Source organism: Miniopterus natalensis, chromosome 3, assembly GCF_054644295.1.
Source record: "Miniopterus natalensis isolate mMinNat1 chromosome 3, mMinNat1.hap1, whole genome shotgun sequence".
Taxonomy (NCBI): Eukaryota; Metazoa; Chordata; class Mammalia; order Chiroptera; family Miniopteridae; genus Miniopterus; species Miniopterus natalensis.
The window spans coordinates 11,610,118-11,629,854 of NC_142083.1; the positions used below are offsets into that span (position 1 = coordinate 11,610,118).

General features: G+C 45.3%; 1 protein-coding gene across 1 annotated transcript in view; it reads right to left on the minus strand.

The window, feature by feature from the left end:
* PDZD2 (PDZ domain containing 2) overlaps positions 1-19,737 on the minus strand; it is a 279,692-nt gene that overhangs the window by 15,470 nt on the left and 244,485 nt on the right. Inside the window, exons 10-20 of the mRNA XM_087815323.1 lie at positions 18,906-19,025; positions 18,011-18,125; positions 15,030-15,103; positions 14,701-14,926; positions 13,795-13,912; positions 12,102-12,234; positions 7,860-7,941; positions 6,348-6,382; positions 5,455-5,611; positions 3,457-4,250; positions 286-394 (exon numbers count right to left, since the gene is read on the minus strand). Coding sequence (XP_087671449.1) covers positions 286-394; positions 3,457-4,250; positions 5,455-5,611; positions 6,348-6,382; positions 7,860-7,941; positions 12,102-12,234; positions 13,795-13,912; positions 14,701-14,926; positions 15,030-15,103; positions 18,011-18,125; positions 18,906-19,025 — 1,963 coding nt within the window. The remainder of the gene's footprint in view (positions 1-285; positions 395-3,456; positions 4,251-5,454; positions 5,612-6,347; positions 6,383-7,859; positions 7,942-12,101; positions 12,235-13,794; positions 13,913-14,700; positions 14,927-15,029; positions 15,104-18,010; positions 18,126-18,905; positions 19,026-19,737) is intronic.

Here is a 19,737-nt window from a genome sequence, read left to right on the forward strand (position 1 = left end):
CTGACGGGTGGGCAACCCTTGCTTTTCCTCTCGTGTCTCTAAGGTACATGTCCCAGAATGGGTGAGGCGTGTCGGCCAAATGTAAACACATGCATCATACATGGAATTAGAACGAGTTTAGGCACAATGATCCAGTCAAGCTGTGAGACGTAGGCAGCTTTTTAAATATCATTCATCTGTGTAAGAGTTTTCTCCCCCTTACAATCAATTCTCCACATGGGATGATTTTTAGGGGAACTTCTACTCTCCCCTCTAGAAGCATAATGAATGATAAAATAATCTTACCTGTCCCAGGGTGCTGCCCCTGGTCTGGTCCAGCTTCGGGCAGGTTCTCTGGGAGGTGGCCAGCACCTGGGTGGGGCCCATGCCCGATGGTCAGCTTCCCCAGAGTGTCCTGGCAGAAACGACAATAGCAAGTCACTGTCAATAGCTCTCAGGTTGTCAGCACCCCAGGACGTCACATACAGAGGAGACTGCTTTGGGGAAATTCTGAAAGCCCTGGACTAGGAGCCACGAGAACCAGACTCTGGGTTTAAGGTCCACTAGAAATAGCATGGTCTGGTCACTCTTCCTGAGCCTCAGCTTTCTCAACTTTCAAATGTGGGTGATCAGGAAAATGCAAATCAAAACCACAATAAGGTACCCCTTATAGTCATCAGGATGACTATCATCAAAAAACAGAAACAGAGCCCTGGCAGGGTAGCTCAGTTGGTTAGAGCGTCATTCGGATATGCCAAAGATGCAGGTTTGATCCCCAGGCAGGGCACATACAAGAATCAACCAATGAAGGCATGAATGGGTGGAACAACAAATCAATGTTTCTCTCTCTCTCTCTTCCCCCCTCTCTAAAAACAACAACAACAACAAAAAAACCAACACGCAGAAATAACAAGTGTTGGTGAGGAGATGAAATTGGAACCTCGTGCACTGTTGGTGGAAATGTAATTAGTGTGGCCACTTTGGAGAATGGAAGTTCCTCAAAACGAAAACCAAAAAAACTGTCATAGGATCCAGCAATCCCACTTTGGGTATATCCCACAATTTGAAAGCAGGGTCTTGAAGAGATATTAGTACACCCATGTTCATGGAAGCATGTTCACAATAGCTAAAATACGGAAGCAACTGTCCATCGATGGGTAAGATATGATGGAATATTAGCCTCAAAAAAGGAAAGGAGCTCTGACACGCTACAGCCTGGGTGAGCTTTGAGGACATTGTGCTAAGTGAAATAAGCCAGTTACCTAGAGTACAAATCACAGACAGAATGCAGAACGGAGGTTTCCAGGGGGACGGGGAGGGGCATTGGGGACTTACTGTTGAATGGGCATAGTTTCCATTTTACAAGATGAATTCTGGACAGGGATGGTAGTGATGGTTGCAAAACATGACTATTAATGTCACCGAACTGTACACTTAAAAATGGTGAAGGTGGTAAACTATGTTATGTGTATTTCACAATTAAAAAAAAATTGGAAAAAAGTGGGGATGAGATGACTAGCCCTAACTCATAGGATTTTAAATAAAGATGATTCAATGAGGTAACAGTTGTAATAACAACATGCATCATACAAAAGGCTACAGAGACGGAAGGTGTTACTGACATTCCATCGCAAAGCGCTACCCAAGACCGTAAACTCAGGCCCTGGGCTTGGTAGGCAGGGGGAGGACCAGTCGGGATAAACGACACACACATTTAATATTTCAGAATTTCACTTTAGTCAAGTGTCAATTACTTTATCTTCCTTTCTTCTATCTAGTACCTATTGTAAAAAATTTTGAAACAAACTTGCTAGAAAGTTAAGTCAGATTTATTTGAAATTTGCCCTCTGGGTTAGAGTCAGAGAGTGGCCCAAAGGTAGCAGCAGAGCAAAGGGGTGAAACGGGATAGAGGGGCTTTCAGCTGCTCTTGTGAAAAAAAAAAAAAAAAAAAAGATTAAAAAATCATTCAGTAAAAATGTCAATTACCTGCTGAGGGACATCTACACTGGGTTTAAGTCAGTTAATTTTCTGTTCAATGTAGTATAGAAACAGAAGAGTTCTGGACGGGACAGGCGGTGGCCACACAGCACTGGGAATGCCTCGAGTGCCACTGGGTCATTGGCTTTAAGATGGTTAATTTTAGGTGATGTGAATTTCCTCTCAATTAAAAAAGGTATTAAAATAAAAGCAGAAGACAACCCACTTACCAAAAGAAATTGTTCTTTTTAGCTTCCAGTGTTTGAGAGTAAATACTTTATTGCAATGCATTCTATTTTCTTCCTCATGCATAAATAAAATAAAATTTTGCAACTAAAATTTTTAAAAGAAAACTTTTGTACCAAAGCATTTTTAAATGCTGTTCAAAGTTTGTACTGGGAATACTAATTCACAGTGGCAAAAGCCCTTATTTTAATATATATAAATTATTATGACTAGAAATGCCGATTTAGCTTTTTATAGTTATCCAGAACTAGCCAATAATACTTTTGAAAAGAAAAGGTTTACCCATTAGCTGAATATTATATTTTAAAACACGTGTGCTAGTTGGAGGTAATAATTTTTTAGGAGGGGGAAAAAAATGTGCATTTCTACTTTTTCCTATAAGGTGAAGAAAACCCCTTCTGTTTGGTATAGTTTTTATGACTTTATATTTTCTGGGTCTATTTACATGTATGTTTCTATAAACTGCTTTACTACACATCTTTATAAATACGGCCTCACACGTCATCTCAGATTCTCAGCTCAGAAACCATTTATGCTGAGATTGTATGTAACACTCATTTCTCTCACTCTCTCCTTGCTAAAGTGGAGGTATTCTGAAAATTTTAAAAACGAGCAGTTTGACAATTCTGGGTCATTCTGACACAGGTGTAACCAAGTAGTAACAAATAATAATAACTTGCATGTCCTGTGGTGGCACTAGAAGTTTCTTTCATGTGATACTCACAAGGGTCTGAGTAGCTTTAATTACACATAATCACTGTAGAAATTTAAAAAAAAATAAGGCTCATTCAGGAGATAATCACTGTTACCCTATATCTGATGGTGACCCCAACTCCATGAGTTGATCAGGGCACACAGCACCCCTACTTCACAGCCAGACAACTGTGGCTCAGAAAGGCTCGGTGACTTCCTCACGTGGTCACCCAACCAGTCAGTGGAGAAACCGGGGCCAGACCCAGGGTTTTCCTTCACCTCCCACTGCGCTCCATCTTCAGCCACAGGCCCCGCCCGAGTGCAGGTAAGAGAGTGGTTATGCCTTTTGGCTGAATGATCTCAACACCTGGACGCCCCAGCAGCCTGCTGATGCATTAACAGGCGCCCGAGCCGTCAGTGTACTGCAATGAGCGCTGTTCAAAGAGAGTTCCCCAATCATTATCCTTGCACAGGAACATGACCCTGTGCTTCACGGCACACTCCGTGTTCATTCACACAATATCCACTCAGATCCCAAGAAATTACGAGAACATCAGTTACCTTTCCCACAGTTCCACCTGGTTGGAAACCAGCCACGGTCACTTGGACTGCAGGGGCCCGGACTTCAGGATCCAGGCCACGAGGGTCATTAGCACCGTCAGTCAGGCTTACTGTGTCCGAGCTGCTGGGCCTAGCCGCGGCCTCCGGCCTCTTGCAGTGGGGGCTCACTCTGGCCACCGGCTTGTGCCTGGACCCCAGGCTTTCGCTCTTCTGCTGGGGGGCACTGGGGCTGTCTGTGCTCACCAGACTCTGCGTATCGGCTTTGTATTCCAATTTGGGTGAACTCCTGGATCCGGACAGTTCCTTTCTCCCCGAGCAGCCAGAGCCACCCTTGGGGGCGTCTGCGGAGGACAGCAGGTTGGCTGTATGGGAAGGAGTGTCCCCCAAGTCCCCTGGGACACTCTCTAAGCTCAATGAGCTGCCAAGGAGAGGCACTGAGGAGGCCTTGCTGACCAGTGTTTTCTGGGGATGTTCCTCTTGGTTGCTGACACCCCTGACCTTGGAAGAGGTCAAGGCATGCCTGGAGTCGTCCTCTGTCAGAGGCCTGCCGGGACCTGGGAGGGTCCCTGGGAGGGAAATGCTGTCCCCCTCGCCCTCGAATTCCTCATCACTGGCGTCGGCGTCGTAGCAGCCCACCTTCCTCTGGCGGAGGAGAGGGTTTCGGAGGACCTGCGGGCTCCCAGGGAGACTGGCTTGTCTGGCAACTGTCACCTGCTTGTGGAAGAGCCCGGAGCCCCGCTGGCTTCCTAGAGACACGAGGCTGTTGGCCCTGGCTTTTCCTGGTTCCTTGCGAGCTGGTGGGGAAAGAAAAGTCAAATGAAACAGTTTCCCCGTCTGGCCTGATCTTATAATTTAACCCCTGAGCATTTCTGCCTTCATAGATGCCCTCGGATGCCCTCTGGCCACTGGGTGCCAGGCTTAAACGACACAGCTTCTCGAGGTCTGCACAGAGCTCAGAGCAGCCAGCCAGCTCCCCTCGTGTTTTCCTGCTGGCCTCCCTTTTTGTGTTTTACTTATTTTTGTACCTGAATTTCTGGATTGTTTAACTTAAACGCAGGTGCTGCCTAGGGACAGAAATGTATAATTTGTCACCATCCAGCATGTCTAATGCGTTGCTGGAGTTCCTCTTGAGGATGATGTTGGGGGACCAACAAGTGCCCCACGCCTGGGCCTTGTAATCACCTGCGGCCCCTCCTTCATTGGAGAGAGAGGGGCTTGATGGAAGGGCATGTGAGCTCCTAGAGCGTGGGGCACAGTGAGCCTGAGATTATAATCTATAAATCAGTTCCACCCCGGGAAGGGGAGAGAGGCCTGGCTGCTCTGCAAACGCTACACATCTCGCTGCACACAGCGAAAAATGACACATGCTTCCACCTTGAAATGCTTCTATGAGACTAGAGTAAGCTCACCAGCTGCTCCAAGCGAGGCAGGGTGATCATTGCCTAAGACAGGCATTTTCTTGTTCACACGTTAGAAATAAAATAAAAAAGGAGCCACACCAGCAGAAGTAAGTCTGAGATACAGGACGGCTCATGTCTGCTCATTTTCTCATATTACATTGAGAAGACAACCAATGAGATTAATCACCCGTCTCCTCCAAGTTCAGAGTCTTTCACTCACTGCTTTCTAAAAAGAATCAGGGTCTGGGGAGGGAAGGGCCTGGCATTTGGCTAGGATTCCCCTAAAGCAGGCCATCAGGGTGCCAATCCTTTGATGCCATCAATTCCAAAACTCCACTATGTACACAGCCCCTGAGGGCGGTGGGGTCCGGCCACCTTCACCGCTCGGTAGAGAGCGTGCAGTCAGCCCGTTTCCTGCAGAAGTGCGTGGCCATGAACTGTGGGCTGCATTTTCCAACAGTAAGCTCTGAATTTAGTCAGGCTGGGAGGGTGGCTTGTACTCAGCCAGGGGCCTGGTTTCCATTCCTCCCTTCGTATCAGAGCACCGTGAGACTCTGTACAGCGGCCTGGCCGGAGCGGGAGAGCAGGCGTCGCTTACTGGAGGCGCTGGGCGGCAGGCCGCCGTCCTCGGGGGCACCGCGGCCACTGCCCGTGTGGTCTTCGTCCTCGGAGCCGGGCACCACGAAGTCTGACAAGGGGCCTGGGACGTCTTGGGCAAAGTACTGGGAGAGCTCGGATTCGGAGATCAGGGAGTCCTGTCGAAGAAGAAGATGTTGGAAGCACCAGAAGCGGATTATTTTCAGCAGTAATTACTTCCTATCTTTCCAAGAACAGTTTGTTCTAATCCATGGTCATTCGAAACAGCTGTGACAGCGAACACTCACTTCCATTTACTTTAGGATGGCTCAATTAAACATTTAATGAATCAAAGGACCACAGCTGCTGCCAGACAACAATTTTTAAGATTTCTGTGTGTGCGAAACGTTTGGCAATGATGAGAGAAGCTGCAGCAGCATTGTATCAACCCTCCCAGGAAAAACAGCGGGGAAGAGATAGGAAAACAGAATGAAATTCCAAGCCACTGGTTCAGCGTGTTGATGAAACAGAACACAGGGGAGCTCGGATCCTGCACTCAGACCCACTGGGACTTGGGGACAGCCAGCTGGGACAGATGCCACCGTCCTCTTAAAGTCCCAGGCCCCTCAAAACCAACCGGGGCCCTCTTATTGTGGAGCATTTTGAAAACTGTTTTTCAAACTGCAGCTCAGTTCTTTTATTTGGCTGCTCTGTTCTTTTCCTGGATGAATATTTAATAAAAGAAACACACATTTGTATACTTGTTCTCAAATCAGCACTGTTGCTGTTTCCTGTGTAAAGTGACCAAATGACTCATGGACAGAAGTACAGGCTGGGCCCTCACATTGGACTTCTGGGCTCCAGGGATTTGTTCATGGGGCCAGCTGGGCAAGGTGGCAGTGTGCTCTGACTCACCTTTTTTGCAAGAGAGGGACTCTTCAAGGGGGTACCTGTTGGGGGAAAAATTCACCATATTGTCAGAACAATGAAGCTCCAATCCATACAAACAGGCTCACACCCTTAACTAGAAAAGGAGCCAAACACATTAAACAAAACCCTCTCTGCTTGACTAGCACCGACGGGCCAGGTGCACAGGTATGGACATGCGTGCAGTCTACCTGGGAACCCAACCCCTATCCCGTCCCACCCCAAGGTCCTGCGCATGCTTTAAGACCTAACTTGGGTACTACCACCTCCATGATGATCTCAGTTGGGAGTAACTTCTTCTGAATTTCAAAAGTATTTTATGCTCCTCACACACCAATTCCTATACACATAGTATAACTGAATTATAAATGGATGCATCTCATCTCCTTTCCTCAACTCTTTAACTATGCACAGGGCTGAGGCCCTCACTGATCTGACCCCACAGTGTTCAGCACTGCACCTGGATGGGAAATATGTGTGGAGTGGGTTAAAGGATGAACCAACAAAGGGACACCGCCCGAGAAACTCATGAAACAGCTGGGGAGAGGGCTGAATATCTATTTTAATTTTAGTTGAAGAGTGAAAAGACTCAGCATTGAGACTTTATAAGCCACAAGCCAAAAGCTCTTGGGCGTGAGGATCATGGCTTAATAACATCTTTTATAAATGATCGAGGGGCTGTGCTGAGAGTATGAGAGGACAGCTTTCAGGCAGGTCAGGAGAATGAGCTGGTTGAATAAAGAGCCCATTGTGGCTGTGCCATAATTTTAAATATATTAATTATGGATGCAAATAATCAGGGTATTTCATGGTTTCCAAGGATTCCTATGCCTTCCTTTTCCTCTGACAACCAGTAACTCATGCCCCAGTTCCTCTTCCTTCCGACATCAATCCTAACGTCAGTAATATCTCAAGTTCAGACATGTTCGCAGAGTCCCTTTAGGTTTCCAGCCTATAGGAAGCATCCCTTTTAAGACTCGATGCAATGCTTCCTGTTTTAAATTCATACGAAATTCTTACTATCCTGGTCCTTTTCTGCCTGAACTTCTCCATGTGAGAACGGGAGAGCACAATTTTTGCAGCCTCTGCTGCCTTTCTTAAGTTGAAACTTTTAATTCACGTCAAGAAACCCCAGGTTCTTGGATAATATACTCTGCATCTAATAACTGATGTACCAAACAACTGATCTCTTGGTATCGCTTCATGTTCGCCTAGACCATTTCAGATGAGTTTTACATAAACACATCAAATGCTGCCAACTAAATTTTGCAAATCATCTTCAAGGAGTCTAAGAAACATGCATGATCAGAACTCTAATAAAGCAGATTAAATAACTGTAGCTATCAAAAGTAGCTTTCTCGGGAAAGCATAGCATCTCTTTGACAGCTACTCCTGCCCAACATGATAATTACAGAGAATCCAATAACCCGGCACCGGGAGCGCTGGGGGAGCTGAATGGGACGCTTCGGGCTGTGGAATGAAAATGTGCAGTCACAGTACCTAAGCCGGGGCAGGAGGTGGCCTCCTTGCTCTCCTGGTAAGTGCTGCGCGCTATCACCTCATCCATTTCCTGCTCGGAAACCTGATTTTCAGCAGAAAGCACAAGTTAGATGGTTTTATTTTTTCCCCCCAATAAAAAGTAGCTCAAAACAGAGGCGGGCACTGAGCACAAAGAGGGAAACCAGAGGGCGAGGGATTTTGCTTGTCCTCGGGAGCCAGCGCTCAGGGCACACAAGACGCAGAGCTGGGTTAACAGGCCGCTTGAAACGACATGGTCAACACAAGACCTTCAGCTGGCGCCCAAGTTCATTCAGCAAAGCAATCAAGAGCAATGCTCACCTCTGCCTCTCTCTGGAACCACTCAGTCTCACTCTTTTTCCCTAAACTTTGAACGATTTTGGGCTTACATCATGACCCTGCACCCGTACACATCTGACCATGTAGCTCCGAAAAACAAGCATGTTCTCTTAAATAGCCCTGGCGTTATTACCAAATTCAGGAAATCTGATGTTGATACGAACGACTGTCCGCTGTACACACGTTTCATGTTCCAATTTAGCCCACGGTCCTAACAGTCTCCTTCAGAAACGCGACTCAAAGCGCGTCTGCAGCCTGGAGGGGGCCCCCGGGAGTCTGACGCCAGCCCGCGCGCAGAGGAGGGTTTTCCCCGAGGATGCGAATCAATACTCAGTTCTTCCATCAGCTACATCTCGCCGGGGGAAAAATGTCACTTGGACTAAATGCTGTGCACAGCGACGTAACATTGACATTCTGTGCAAGCCGCTTATCTGGTGGACCTTCAGTGGGCTGTCACTGACCAACGTTTCTGCATAGTTACACTTTTTGGATTTTTTTGGGGGGGGCGGCAATCCAAAATTCAATTCACGATCTAGTGGCGTTTCTTTGGTCTCCTTTAAGTAAAAGGAATTCTGAGCCTTTGTCTTTCATGATACTGATATTTTGGAAGCAATGAGGCCAATCTAAACCCTGGAAGGATTTGTCTAATAGTTGCTTCAAGCTTAGATTTAGACTATGCATTTTTGGCAGAAAAACTATAAAACTTGTTTCCTTCTCAGTGCATCGCAGAGACCCTCAGGGTCAGTGTGTTTTGTAATTGGTGATAAGTCTGGTCACTTGACTGGGATGGAGTTCAACAGATTTCTCCACTGCATTTTTTCCTGTTTTTGGTCATTAATGGGTAATCTCTGAGGAGATAGTTTGAAACTATGTCAATATTCTGCTCCCCAATATATTTTCACTCAGTGGCTTTAGCATCACTGGTTATTCTTGCCTGAATCAATTATGATAATGAAGTTTTCAAAACAGTGATTTTTATAATTCTTCTTTCTGTATTTACTGGTATCCAGGTAAGTTCATAGATTTTTTTCCCCCCCACAAGTTGTTATTCAAACTGTCTTTTAAAAGCCTGATAGATGTTCAACTATGAGATGTTTTAAAAGACAATTACATTACTTATATAGTTTATAAAGGTAAGAATATTTTAAACTTAGAATGATAATTCTGTATACTAAAATAACATTCAGTATAAATTATATTTGGATAAGCATAGCAATTTGTCTTAAGTAAATAAATATTTCAGCATTACATTGAACCATAATCACGTCACGTATAGGAAATAAAATATGTACACATACATGCACACAGGCACACACACATCCCCTTCATAAAGCAGAGAGTAATTTTGTATAAATCACCTAGGGAAAATATCAGCTAAAACAGCAGTTGCAACTTTATCTTGATATTAGACTTCCAATATTTGCAATTGTTTTTCTGAGTGGGAAAACATGGCTGGGGTTTGAAACAGTGAAAGATTTCCTGGATAATTCTAATCACACGGAGAGCCCCAGCACCAGTTAAACATGGACCTCCATGACTTTCTTCTACCTAACATAAGCTAGACGCTGCTACCGAGTGGGTCCAAATCTCAGCTTGTCTAGACCTGCAGGGTCTGAAAATCCCAAGCGGGCAGCCACCGCTCCAGTCGTTATGAGAAACAGAAGAAAAGAAAATCCTTGTGGTATTTCTCTTGGAACAACATGAAAACTAAGGAAGCACATACATTCAGTATCAAAATGTACTGTTGGCATGAAATGCTGGGATAAACGATACAAAAATACATTAAACATAAAATGGAATCTTGACCAGAAGAAAAATAAAGTATGGTGTTACAACTAAGAACAGCATGTTTACCTAGGAGGAAACGTGAGGTTCAGCCAAACAATTACTGCAACTGGGTTTTGCTGGACATTCTCTCCAACACCATCAGGGGGACCACTTTACTATGGGAGAAACGTGAATCGACCTGCACGTTGGATGATCGCAGACCTTGCTCCATCTGGATCATTATGCTCTGCACTGAAATGCTGTTTTGTTTGTTTGTTTGACTGTATTAGCAAATTAGGCAGATGCTTCTGGGCTGAGAAGAAGCGGGCCTCTGAACAGATCATGACCCGTGTTGTGGTGGAATGGATTTGAAGTTAGACGTGTCCTGAAGCATTAGACTGCAAACCACTGAGAACTTAACTTTCTAGGACGCTGCTGAGGGATGTGCTAGTGGCTATGTGGGTGGTAGAACCCTAGAGAAGACCCTGGAGGAAGGAGCTGAGGCTGCTCTAGCTACGAACACGATGCAAAACAGTGTTAGAAGTGACCCAGAGAGAGCCATGGGGACAGCAGGGAAATGACGTACAGCACACGTTAGGGGAAAGTGTCATGGCTACAGAAGAGAATGGAGAAAAAAGGGAATGACAAGTAGAAAAACTGAAAAAAGGTAGAAGCAGGACTTGACTTTATATTGATGATATCCAAGAAGTTTTTACGTAAGACGTTTTTGAGAAGGCACGTAGACAAGGAGAAACAATCTGGAAAAAAAGCAGTGGAGTTCACTTTGGATCAGTCTGATGACAAGCTCTGTCCAAGCACCGTGGCTGACATCACCCTCCCAGGTCCAGGCATGGAGTCCAGCCTGAGGGCACTGCTGGTACTGGGGGGAACCAGAGCAACAGCTAACACCACTGCGACACTAAACACGACGTCACAAAGTTAATGCCCTAAGGAAACCTCAGACATGGCTCATGAGAGGGCCCACAGCGTCTCTTGGCACAGACTTCTTATCCTTAGAATCGCATCCAACTCCACCAAGCACTGCAGTCTGGGGTCGTTTAGGATATAATCAAATAATACTACAAATAATACACATGCAGGCATGGACAGAACTAATGTTCTCAATGAGCATTTTGAGTTGTTAGAAGGAAAAGATTAAATTGTAAAATACAACCTGATGACAATGTTGGAGACAAGCTAATTTTAAAAGATTTTTACACTGAGTACTCAAAACAACAAAATATAGTGTTCAAAGAGGGTTGAATTGAACTTGTTGAGGTGTCTTGTGATTAGCTGAAAAAAATCAGCCGAAAAATGAGTTTAGAAGAGATAACCAAGTAACAGCAGAGGCCAAGGAGACAGGGGCTGCGATAATCTGCAAGTTCAATATGGGTCAACAGAGTGATATCAATGCTGAAAAAACATTAGTGGGCTCTTAAGCCTAATTACAGAAGTATCCTGCTCAGGTTAGGCATGGCCTGGACAAGCCATCCAGTCTAATGCTCAGATAGTCTTGATGCAGAAACCCCAGAGAGGGTAAGTATCTCAGAGATCACATGGCCACCTGAGGTTAACCAGAGCCCAGCCCTGCTACCTTCTACCACATTTTAAATGCACCAATAACATTGTTGAAGTTGTCTAATAAAATTTTCTAAGCATGTGCCCTGGCCAGTGTGGCTCGGTGGTTAGAGCCTTGGCCTGTGCATGGAAGGATAGTGGGTTCCATTCCTGCTCAAGGGCACATACCTGGGAAGCAGGTTCAATCCCCGGCCCAGTCGAGACATGTGTGGGAGGCAACCAATCAATCTCCCTCCCTCCCTCCCTCCCTCCCTCCCTTTCTCTCCCCCCCACCCTTCCTCCTTTCCACTCTCTCTAAAACAAACAAAGAACCAAAAAAAAATAGAAAATTTTTTCTAAGCACGTGAAGACAAAGTCCAGATCAATGATTCATTTCCCATGTGTCCCTGTCACCTTGGCCACTGTGTGGCCCAGGCCGATTCCCATGCCCAGCTGAGGGGACTGTCTCCCCAAAGAGCGCGTATCACCAGTGTAATGTGTGTGTCACGGCTGCTGGACAAACAGCCGCGCCCACGTTCAGAACAGCGTGAGGTCCTTCACCTTTGGGTTGGGGTGCCGGCCGATGACAAGGCGAACGGGTCCCGGGGGGCACTTGCTCAGGATGGCGTGGACTTTGCTCAGGGCGGCGTGGCGCACGTTGACCGAGTTCACCTCCAGGATTTGATCTCCGCGGCTGGGGGCAGCACAATCGACACGGTGCATCAGTCAGCTTCTTACAAGACTGCCTTCCGGGAGGGGTTACAACAAGGAAGCTTTTCCCAATACTTTAAAGAGGTATTTCAGCTTCGCATATGTGCAAAGGAGCAACACATTCATAGAAACACATCGGATTTTAGATTGGCGAAAGCACTATGCTTATCTATCCGCATAAAATAGATAAAAGGGCAGCAATGCAGGCTGCCCCTTCCAGAGCACGTGGTGTATGCCAGGCACCACACAATGCCATCCACACAACGGTGCCCGAGAGGCTATCATTACCCCCCTTCTGCAGAGAAGGCCACAGGCTCAGAGAGGTCACCGAGAGGTCACACACTGCTGAACTCAGGTCTGTCTACCTCTCCGTCACCACGGGAGAGCCCCTCGACCACCATCTATTTCTTTTTTTCCTACCATCTTGAAATGATTATTGTAATATAATTTAAGGAGGAAATATCTGAAGCTCAAAGGTTACCCAAGAATTTGTAAAAACGTTTCAAATTTGAACAAATGAGAAATTGAGGACAAGATGCCCATTTTTGACTTGAAATTATAGGGAGAGAACTCAGTGCGAGAGAACAAAGACTCTTTATATGGGGCTTGAAGAATGTTCATTTGGCAGGCTCCAGACATATGGAACCATTCAAAAAAGAAACATCATCTTGGGATGTCATTAAAGGATTTTTTTTCCTTGGGTTCTAAAAGTATATTTTCTTTAATGTACTTTGGATGATTTGCTAAAAATTTTTTTTCATATGGAAATTCACTCTGATGATTAACTAAAAACATAATATAATCTATTAACAGGGCCCCAAGATGGCAACCTCAAGGAATGTCATTTTGACAATTCCTCAACTGCTCAAGGACTTAGAAGCTTAGTGGGGAGAAAGGTGATACTGTTTGCACAGAGTGCTTTGTGCAAGACGTGTACATTCTTGTGAGGTTTAGGTGGGCACAGAACCATCGCAACTACCATATAACAGAACACCTAGGCATGTCTTGTATAAACAAAATACCCATGCTACAACCCAGCTAGTGGATTCAGAAATGAGACACGCAGTGACTTCAGACAGTAGGCATCTGGACATCGCCGCTCAAAAAGGAATGGCACAACTTAATAATAAGGCACCCCCATTCGAGGGCGTGATTTGAGGACTCTCTTGCAACCAGTGACCCTGAACCACTTTGAGCATTTCCCAGCATCTCAAGTGAATCTTACAGAACTGAATGTAAAAGTGAAAGAAAATATTTAGATAGTCATAGTTATCTGTATAGAGCTGCGTTTTGTCATTTCTGAAACTGAACTTCTGTTGTCCAAAAAGGAAAAGCCAAGATCCAGAATTCTCCGATTCAACCGAATTTCTTTATATTAGCTTTTCATCTCTGGAGATGCTATTAATTATAATCCTGGCTATATTTCTGCAAATAAGACAAAGATTAAGATTCGCACAAAGGAATGTGATAGGGCGGGTATCTTACATGGGCATGGACTCAGAGAGTCGTGAACATGCCGGCCCCGCACGGGGTTTGCACGCACCTCAGGTTGCTCTCCATCTTGGCCACGGACCCCGGGGCGAGGCTGTGAATGTAGATGCCCGGAGGGCTGTTCTCCAGGGCCAGGCAGCAGGCGCCAATGCCCAGTCCAACTCTGGGCTCTGCGAGAGGCACCGTTCACAGAAAACAAACACAAAAAGCAAGCATGAGTGATCTGAAGCTGCATGAATGGATATTCGGACCAATAGCCATTTATTTTTAACCAGGCTCAAAAAGTAAATCCTGCTCTTCTCTGTCCACATTGCCACGATCTGGTCACGAAACGAGTCCATGGCAGAACCACGGCTAACACTGGACTGTAAATTATTCAGTGATCTACTCTGCTTACTCTAAAGAGCCTCTCAAATCTATTTTTTGGAAATAGGCAGAGTTGAAGTAATAAATTTTATTCTGGATGTGCAACTTTAGGTTTTCTTTTCCCTCTTGTTTTAGCATCTAATCTCTTGATTATTTAATTGTGCCTCATATTTCTACAGTAGGTGGGGAAAGAAAACTCAGGTGAAAAGCAGTAAGATTTGGTGATTACCCATGAGTTAGTTACTGTTGTTAACTGTATTCTTAACTGTAATCTTTTGTTCTTTAAAACTTTATATTAGCGCTAGAATAAAGCTGGTTAGTGGTTTTTTTAAACACGAGTCTCAGACACACAGTGATTTATCTGGGGAGAGCTTAAAGGACTGTGGACTACTGGTAACTTCCCTTTGCTTTAGTAAAATGACTAAAATCTACACCTTTGATCCCACTGTGCACTTAAAGAATACCACATGTAGTTGGAAGCAGATCGTTCCAAAGGAATGGTTCAGAGAAAAACTATAAAAAGTTAACCTAAGAACAAATAACACATTGCTATTTGAGAGCACGTAACGAAAGTGAGGGCAGCTGGTATCACCTTTGTTGAGCGTTACTTCCATGACAATTCTGTCCTTGGGCCCAGGGGCCTTCCGACCCAGGGATGAGGAGTTGCTTTCGTCGGAGCCTACCGCCGAGGTTCCCCCACTGGCGTTGAAGTTTGGGGAGCTGGACCTGCTCATGTGTGTGGGCGTTGAGCAGGGGGTGAGGCTTGGGCTCAATAACTTTGTGCGTACCGTTAACACAAATAATCCACTACGGATTTGCTGAGAAAACAAGAAGAAAGTGGAGCTAAGACATTCAGACTGTCCCTACGTCAAAGGGTGAAAAACATAAGCAAATGACGGAGATCAGTAAGAATGTCGTTACCTTAAAGGTATGAATGGCCTCTTGGAACGTCAAGCCCTTTATTGGTATCCCATTGACATCTAGGATTTCGTCCCCTAGTGACCAAACAGGAGAATTACATTAACACTGGGCCTTGGGCCTGGCCGGGCATGGCTCAGCGGTTGAGCTGCGACCTAGGATCCACGTGATCGGGGTTCGATTCCCGGTCAGGGCACATGCCCGGTTGCGGCTTGATCAATGACTCTCTCATCATTGATGTTTCTATCTCTCTCTCCCTCTCCTTTCCTCTCTCTGAAATCAATAAAGATATATTAAAAATAAATAAATAAACAAACAAACAAACACTGGGCCTTGGAGTCACTGCTCCTGGAGGGGGGAAACCAAGCAGGCTGCTACAGTCCACACAATCCAGGATGGAGTCCTGAGCCTCTGGGGAGGAAAACGGTGATCCAAAGGAGGGAACACATTCAACAGACACTACAGCAGAGGAAGCAAAAGGGGGATGGGTGTTTTAATTTATAGGCATCTAACTGCTTAGTAGGTATGAGAACTGGATACCATGTGGTCCCTGATTTACCGCTCTATAAAATGAATTTTATTGTTCCAATCCACTGTCCTTAGCTTAGCTCCCAGGAATGTCACAAAGTGGGAAAATCAATGCATATTCTTTTGCAGTAATTCTGTATTTCCACCTTTAATTAAAACAACTATGGGAAGCATCAAGGTCTTATTCTTTAGCTATTGCCAAGTTTAATAACAGATGTCCTATGTTTAGAGATCAAACTGCAAAAACTGAGTCCCAAGTCTTTCCTCATGGTCTTTGTTTAAAAACTTAAACCCACACACAGGCAACGAAGCATGAACACACACCCCATGTGAGCAGCCACTCCCAGCTTTGCAGAAAGACAAGCGCCTGAGCCTGGAGAATCATCACAGAGCCGGGAAAATGGTTTCAATAACAGAGACAAAAAAAATCTTGTGAGAGATTGTTTAGGAATGGCGGCCCCACCTCTAGAAATAGTCTAGATGCCTGGTCTTATTGGTGCTGCTCCAGATTCTCAGTCACGGAGCTGGCACGTTACTCTGCGCTTCTAGGTAAGAAATTACTGTAGGCTAATGTTGAATGGCACACACATTCTCCCTTCCTCCCTGCCCCCCTGTCCCCCCATCTGGACTCATCTCCAACCCCAAGAAGGTATAGTTAGGTCATTTTTCAAGCTGTTGATAGTGTCTGCTGGGAATAGAAAAGAACTTCGACATCCTGTTGACTTACCAGAGTTTGTTTCTAGTTTGTACTCTGGTAACACGGTCTGTTTTTTAAAATAACAGTTCATCAGAAACACTACAGAGGGGCCCCGAGAGAAGAGCAGATGGACCTCGCACAGCAGCGCAGGACCGAAGAGGGACCTCTCCTACCTCTAACAGTGCAAAGCAGCGTGAGATCTTGGTTTCCCCTCCCGTGGACGGCCCATCCCAGGGACACACTGTGCACTTGAGCAAGGAATCCTGTACATGAGTTTACAAATGTAGTGGCTTCCCATGCATTTGTTATGTGCCTTCCCTTTTACACAATTATAGAAGTTGTAAAATACGTGAATGAATCTGTTTAAAAATCACCTGCAAAACTGATTGCTCAACCTGGTGAGGTTTTGGGTTTGTTTCCACACAGGAAAACGATGGAAACACGAATATGATTGCTCATGCTCTTAAAAATCTTTATCCAAGATTTTAAAAAGACCATTCAACAGGTTGAAAATTCATTTCAATGACTTGTCTTTATTGTAAATGAATACAGATAAAAAAAAGTATTAGAAAGAATCGAGTGCTATTAACCTTTCCTAACTACTGACTTTTCCCTCCAGGTTGCTCCATTCCACCAGCACTGCAGGAAGAATTTCAGCAAGTGAGCACAGGGCACATCCATTACGAAAACGCTCTGCTGCTAGAACTTCACGCTGCTCTGTACACAGACACAAACGCCACCTGGGAGCCAACCCTTCCTCCAAGAGACAGAAATAAATACTCTGCCATCAAAATATTAAGCCTGGTCACGTCTCGCCATTAGCATACAGGCTTCTAGGGTCACTCTGCCTGAAAAAGGAGACTCCAATTTACTCTACCAGTTAATGAAACAAAACAAAACAGAACAACAGTTTAACACAGCAGCACCGATACTTTGGGCCAAGTGAAAGGAACAGTCACACCAGTTTTGAAGGTAACTAGAAATATTGTGATTCTATCATTTCGTGAAGGAAGTATATTAACAAAAAGGAAAAAAATCAGAATTCATGAATAAGTTCTGGGGATCTAATGTACACCATGGTGACTACGATTAACCATATTATATTATATTCTTGAAATGCATTAAGAAAGTAGATCTTAAAAGGTGTCACCATACACATACAGAACAGGTGATGTGAGGTGATGGGGGTGTTAACTAACTGGACTGTGGTAATCATTTCACAATATATGTGTATCAAGTCATCATGTCGTACACCTTAAACTTACACAATGTTATCTATCACTTATCTCTCCATAAAATGGAGTGTAGGGGGGAGCACTTGATTAGTATGTTTGTGTGTGGCAAAAAGGTAGGTGCTATGGAGAATGTAAAAGATGTCTATGTATCCAGCCCCAAGGCAAGAATGGACCACAGACTCACAGGAATTTTCAAGGCCAGGAACCCGATCAAGGACCAAGGGAATAAGGTAGATATTTAACGACCTGAATAAAAATAGCAAGCCACTTTTCACATATTATCTCATGTAATCCTCACAACAACTCTTCAAGGTTCATATTACTTCCCCATACCTGCAACTGAGGAAAGTGAAGCTCAGGTTACAGTTGTCCAAGGCCATGACGTGGTAAGTGCTGGATTCAGCCCAGGTCTACCTAACTCCCCAGCCCGCAGCCTCAGTCGCTGTGCATTCACTCCACATCTTGCAAAGGGGCAGATTCCCACGGAATCAGAGCTCACCCCCACTGAGGACCACCAAGCCTACCTTCTTTAAGTCTTCCATCCTCGGCGGCTGACCCATTTGGGAAAATAGTCTTGACAAAAATCCCCATCTGTCCTCGAATGCAGTCGCGACCTCCAGCAATGCTAAAGCCAAGGCCCTACACCCAAAGCAGACGGAGGGACAGGTTGGCACTGCAGCATTTCACTGAGGGCATCCTTCCCATTGTGGTCCTCAACTGAGGTGCCCTCCCCAGTCACCTCGTAGTGAAGCCACCCAGCTATAAATTCAAGTTTGTGTTCCCTTCCTTGCCCCCACCCCAATATATATTCACATTGTGCTAGCTCTGCATCCCATTAAAGGGAGAAAGTTTTAGGTCAAAACATAGGAAACTGCCAATATTTGACAATCGTTGATCTCCAAAAATGGCAATTTCACAAGGATTAACTAGTAGCTCAGGGAGTCATTTCCCACTATCCAGGTGCCATGTTTGTTTCATCCCTTTGTTTCAGTCTTTTCATTTTCTGTAATATCAGACGAATACTTTGATATTTGTATAATCAAGCTACATGCATCATTCTCTTTATGATAATATCAGTATCATGAAATCCATTCAAAGGGTGAACTGGGAGTATCCCCGAAGCTGCAGGGTCTGCTTTCCTCTCAATAGTGGTGAAAGCGGGGCGTTCACTTCAGTTCTGCCCTCAAGGCCAAGTGCTGCGACTGCTTAAATCAGAGGGCAAAGGTGTGAGCATCTCACTCAGAGGCCCACAGGCAAGGACGCCCGGAATCCGCTCGGATACACGTCAGGGCCACATAAGCTCTTCCTCTTTAAGCATCTTTAAGTTTCATATAAAAACAACACTAATAAAAAGTGGCCATTTAAAAATCTATGCCAACATTCGCCTGGAGGGCAAACAGCGGGCAGAAAAGCACTCACCTTGCCTTTTTCTTTGTACAGCCCGATGATGGAGATGACCGACGGCCGGATGAGCCTCCACGGAGACTCCACCTGCGTGGTGCTGAGGGAGCGGGTGGATTTCTTCACGATGTGGTACTCCTGCAAGGCGGCACACGGCAGTCAGAGCGCCGGCTACCCTTCCGTGGCCTCCGGCATCCGATAGATTCAGGTTTTGAACACCTCAGCTGTCTTTTGAGTTAGATAGCCATTCCCCCCTGGTTTAGCGGCTTAAAGAAAGCTTATTATAAATAACACCAGAGGGCCCTGGCTGGGTGGCTCAGTTGGCTGGAGCGTCGGCCCATGCACCCAAAGGCTGTGGGTTCAATCCCCAGGCGGGGCATGTACAGGAGGCAACTGATAGATGTTTCTCTCTCACATCGATGTTTCTCTCTCTCTCTCAAGACATCAATAAAAATATATCCTCAGGCAAGGATTACAAAGTAATAATAATTAAAAAATAAAGACATAAAATAAAATGCTTTCAATGACACCGGAGGAATAGCCTCTTCTGCAATAAATTGCCACGCCTTCTTCCGCCACAGAAAGAACGGTCTGGAGGCTGCAGACATCAGGAGTTCTTTCCTCAACTGTGCTCCATGGACCCTGCTTTCTGTTTTCTGGAATTGAGTCAGGAACCAGAAACCCAGAGGCCTCGGAGACGTAGCATGACCACCCTGGGGTCAGGGTCTCCCTTGGAAGTCACCCCCTACCCCCACCCCAAGTTCATGCCCATGGTTAGAAAGCATTCGTCATTTTAAGCTTAATTCACTCACTCAAAAACTTAGTAAGCCCTTGTTTCTTATAAAACCCA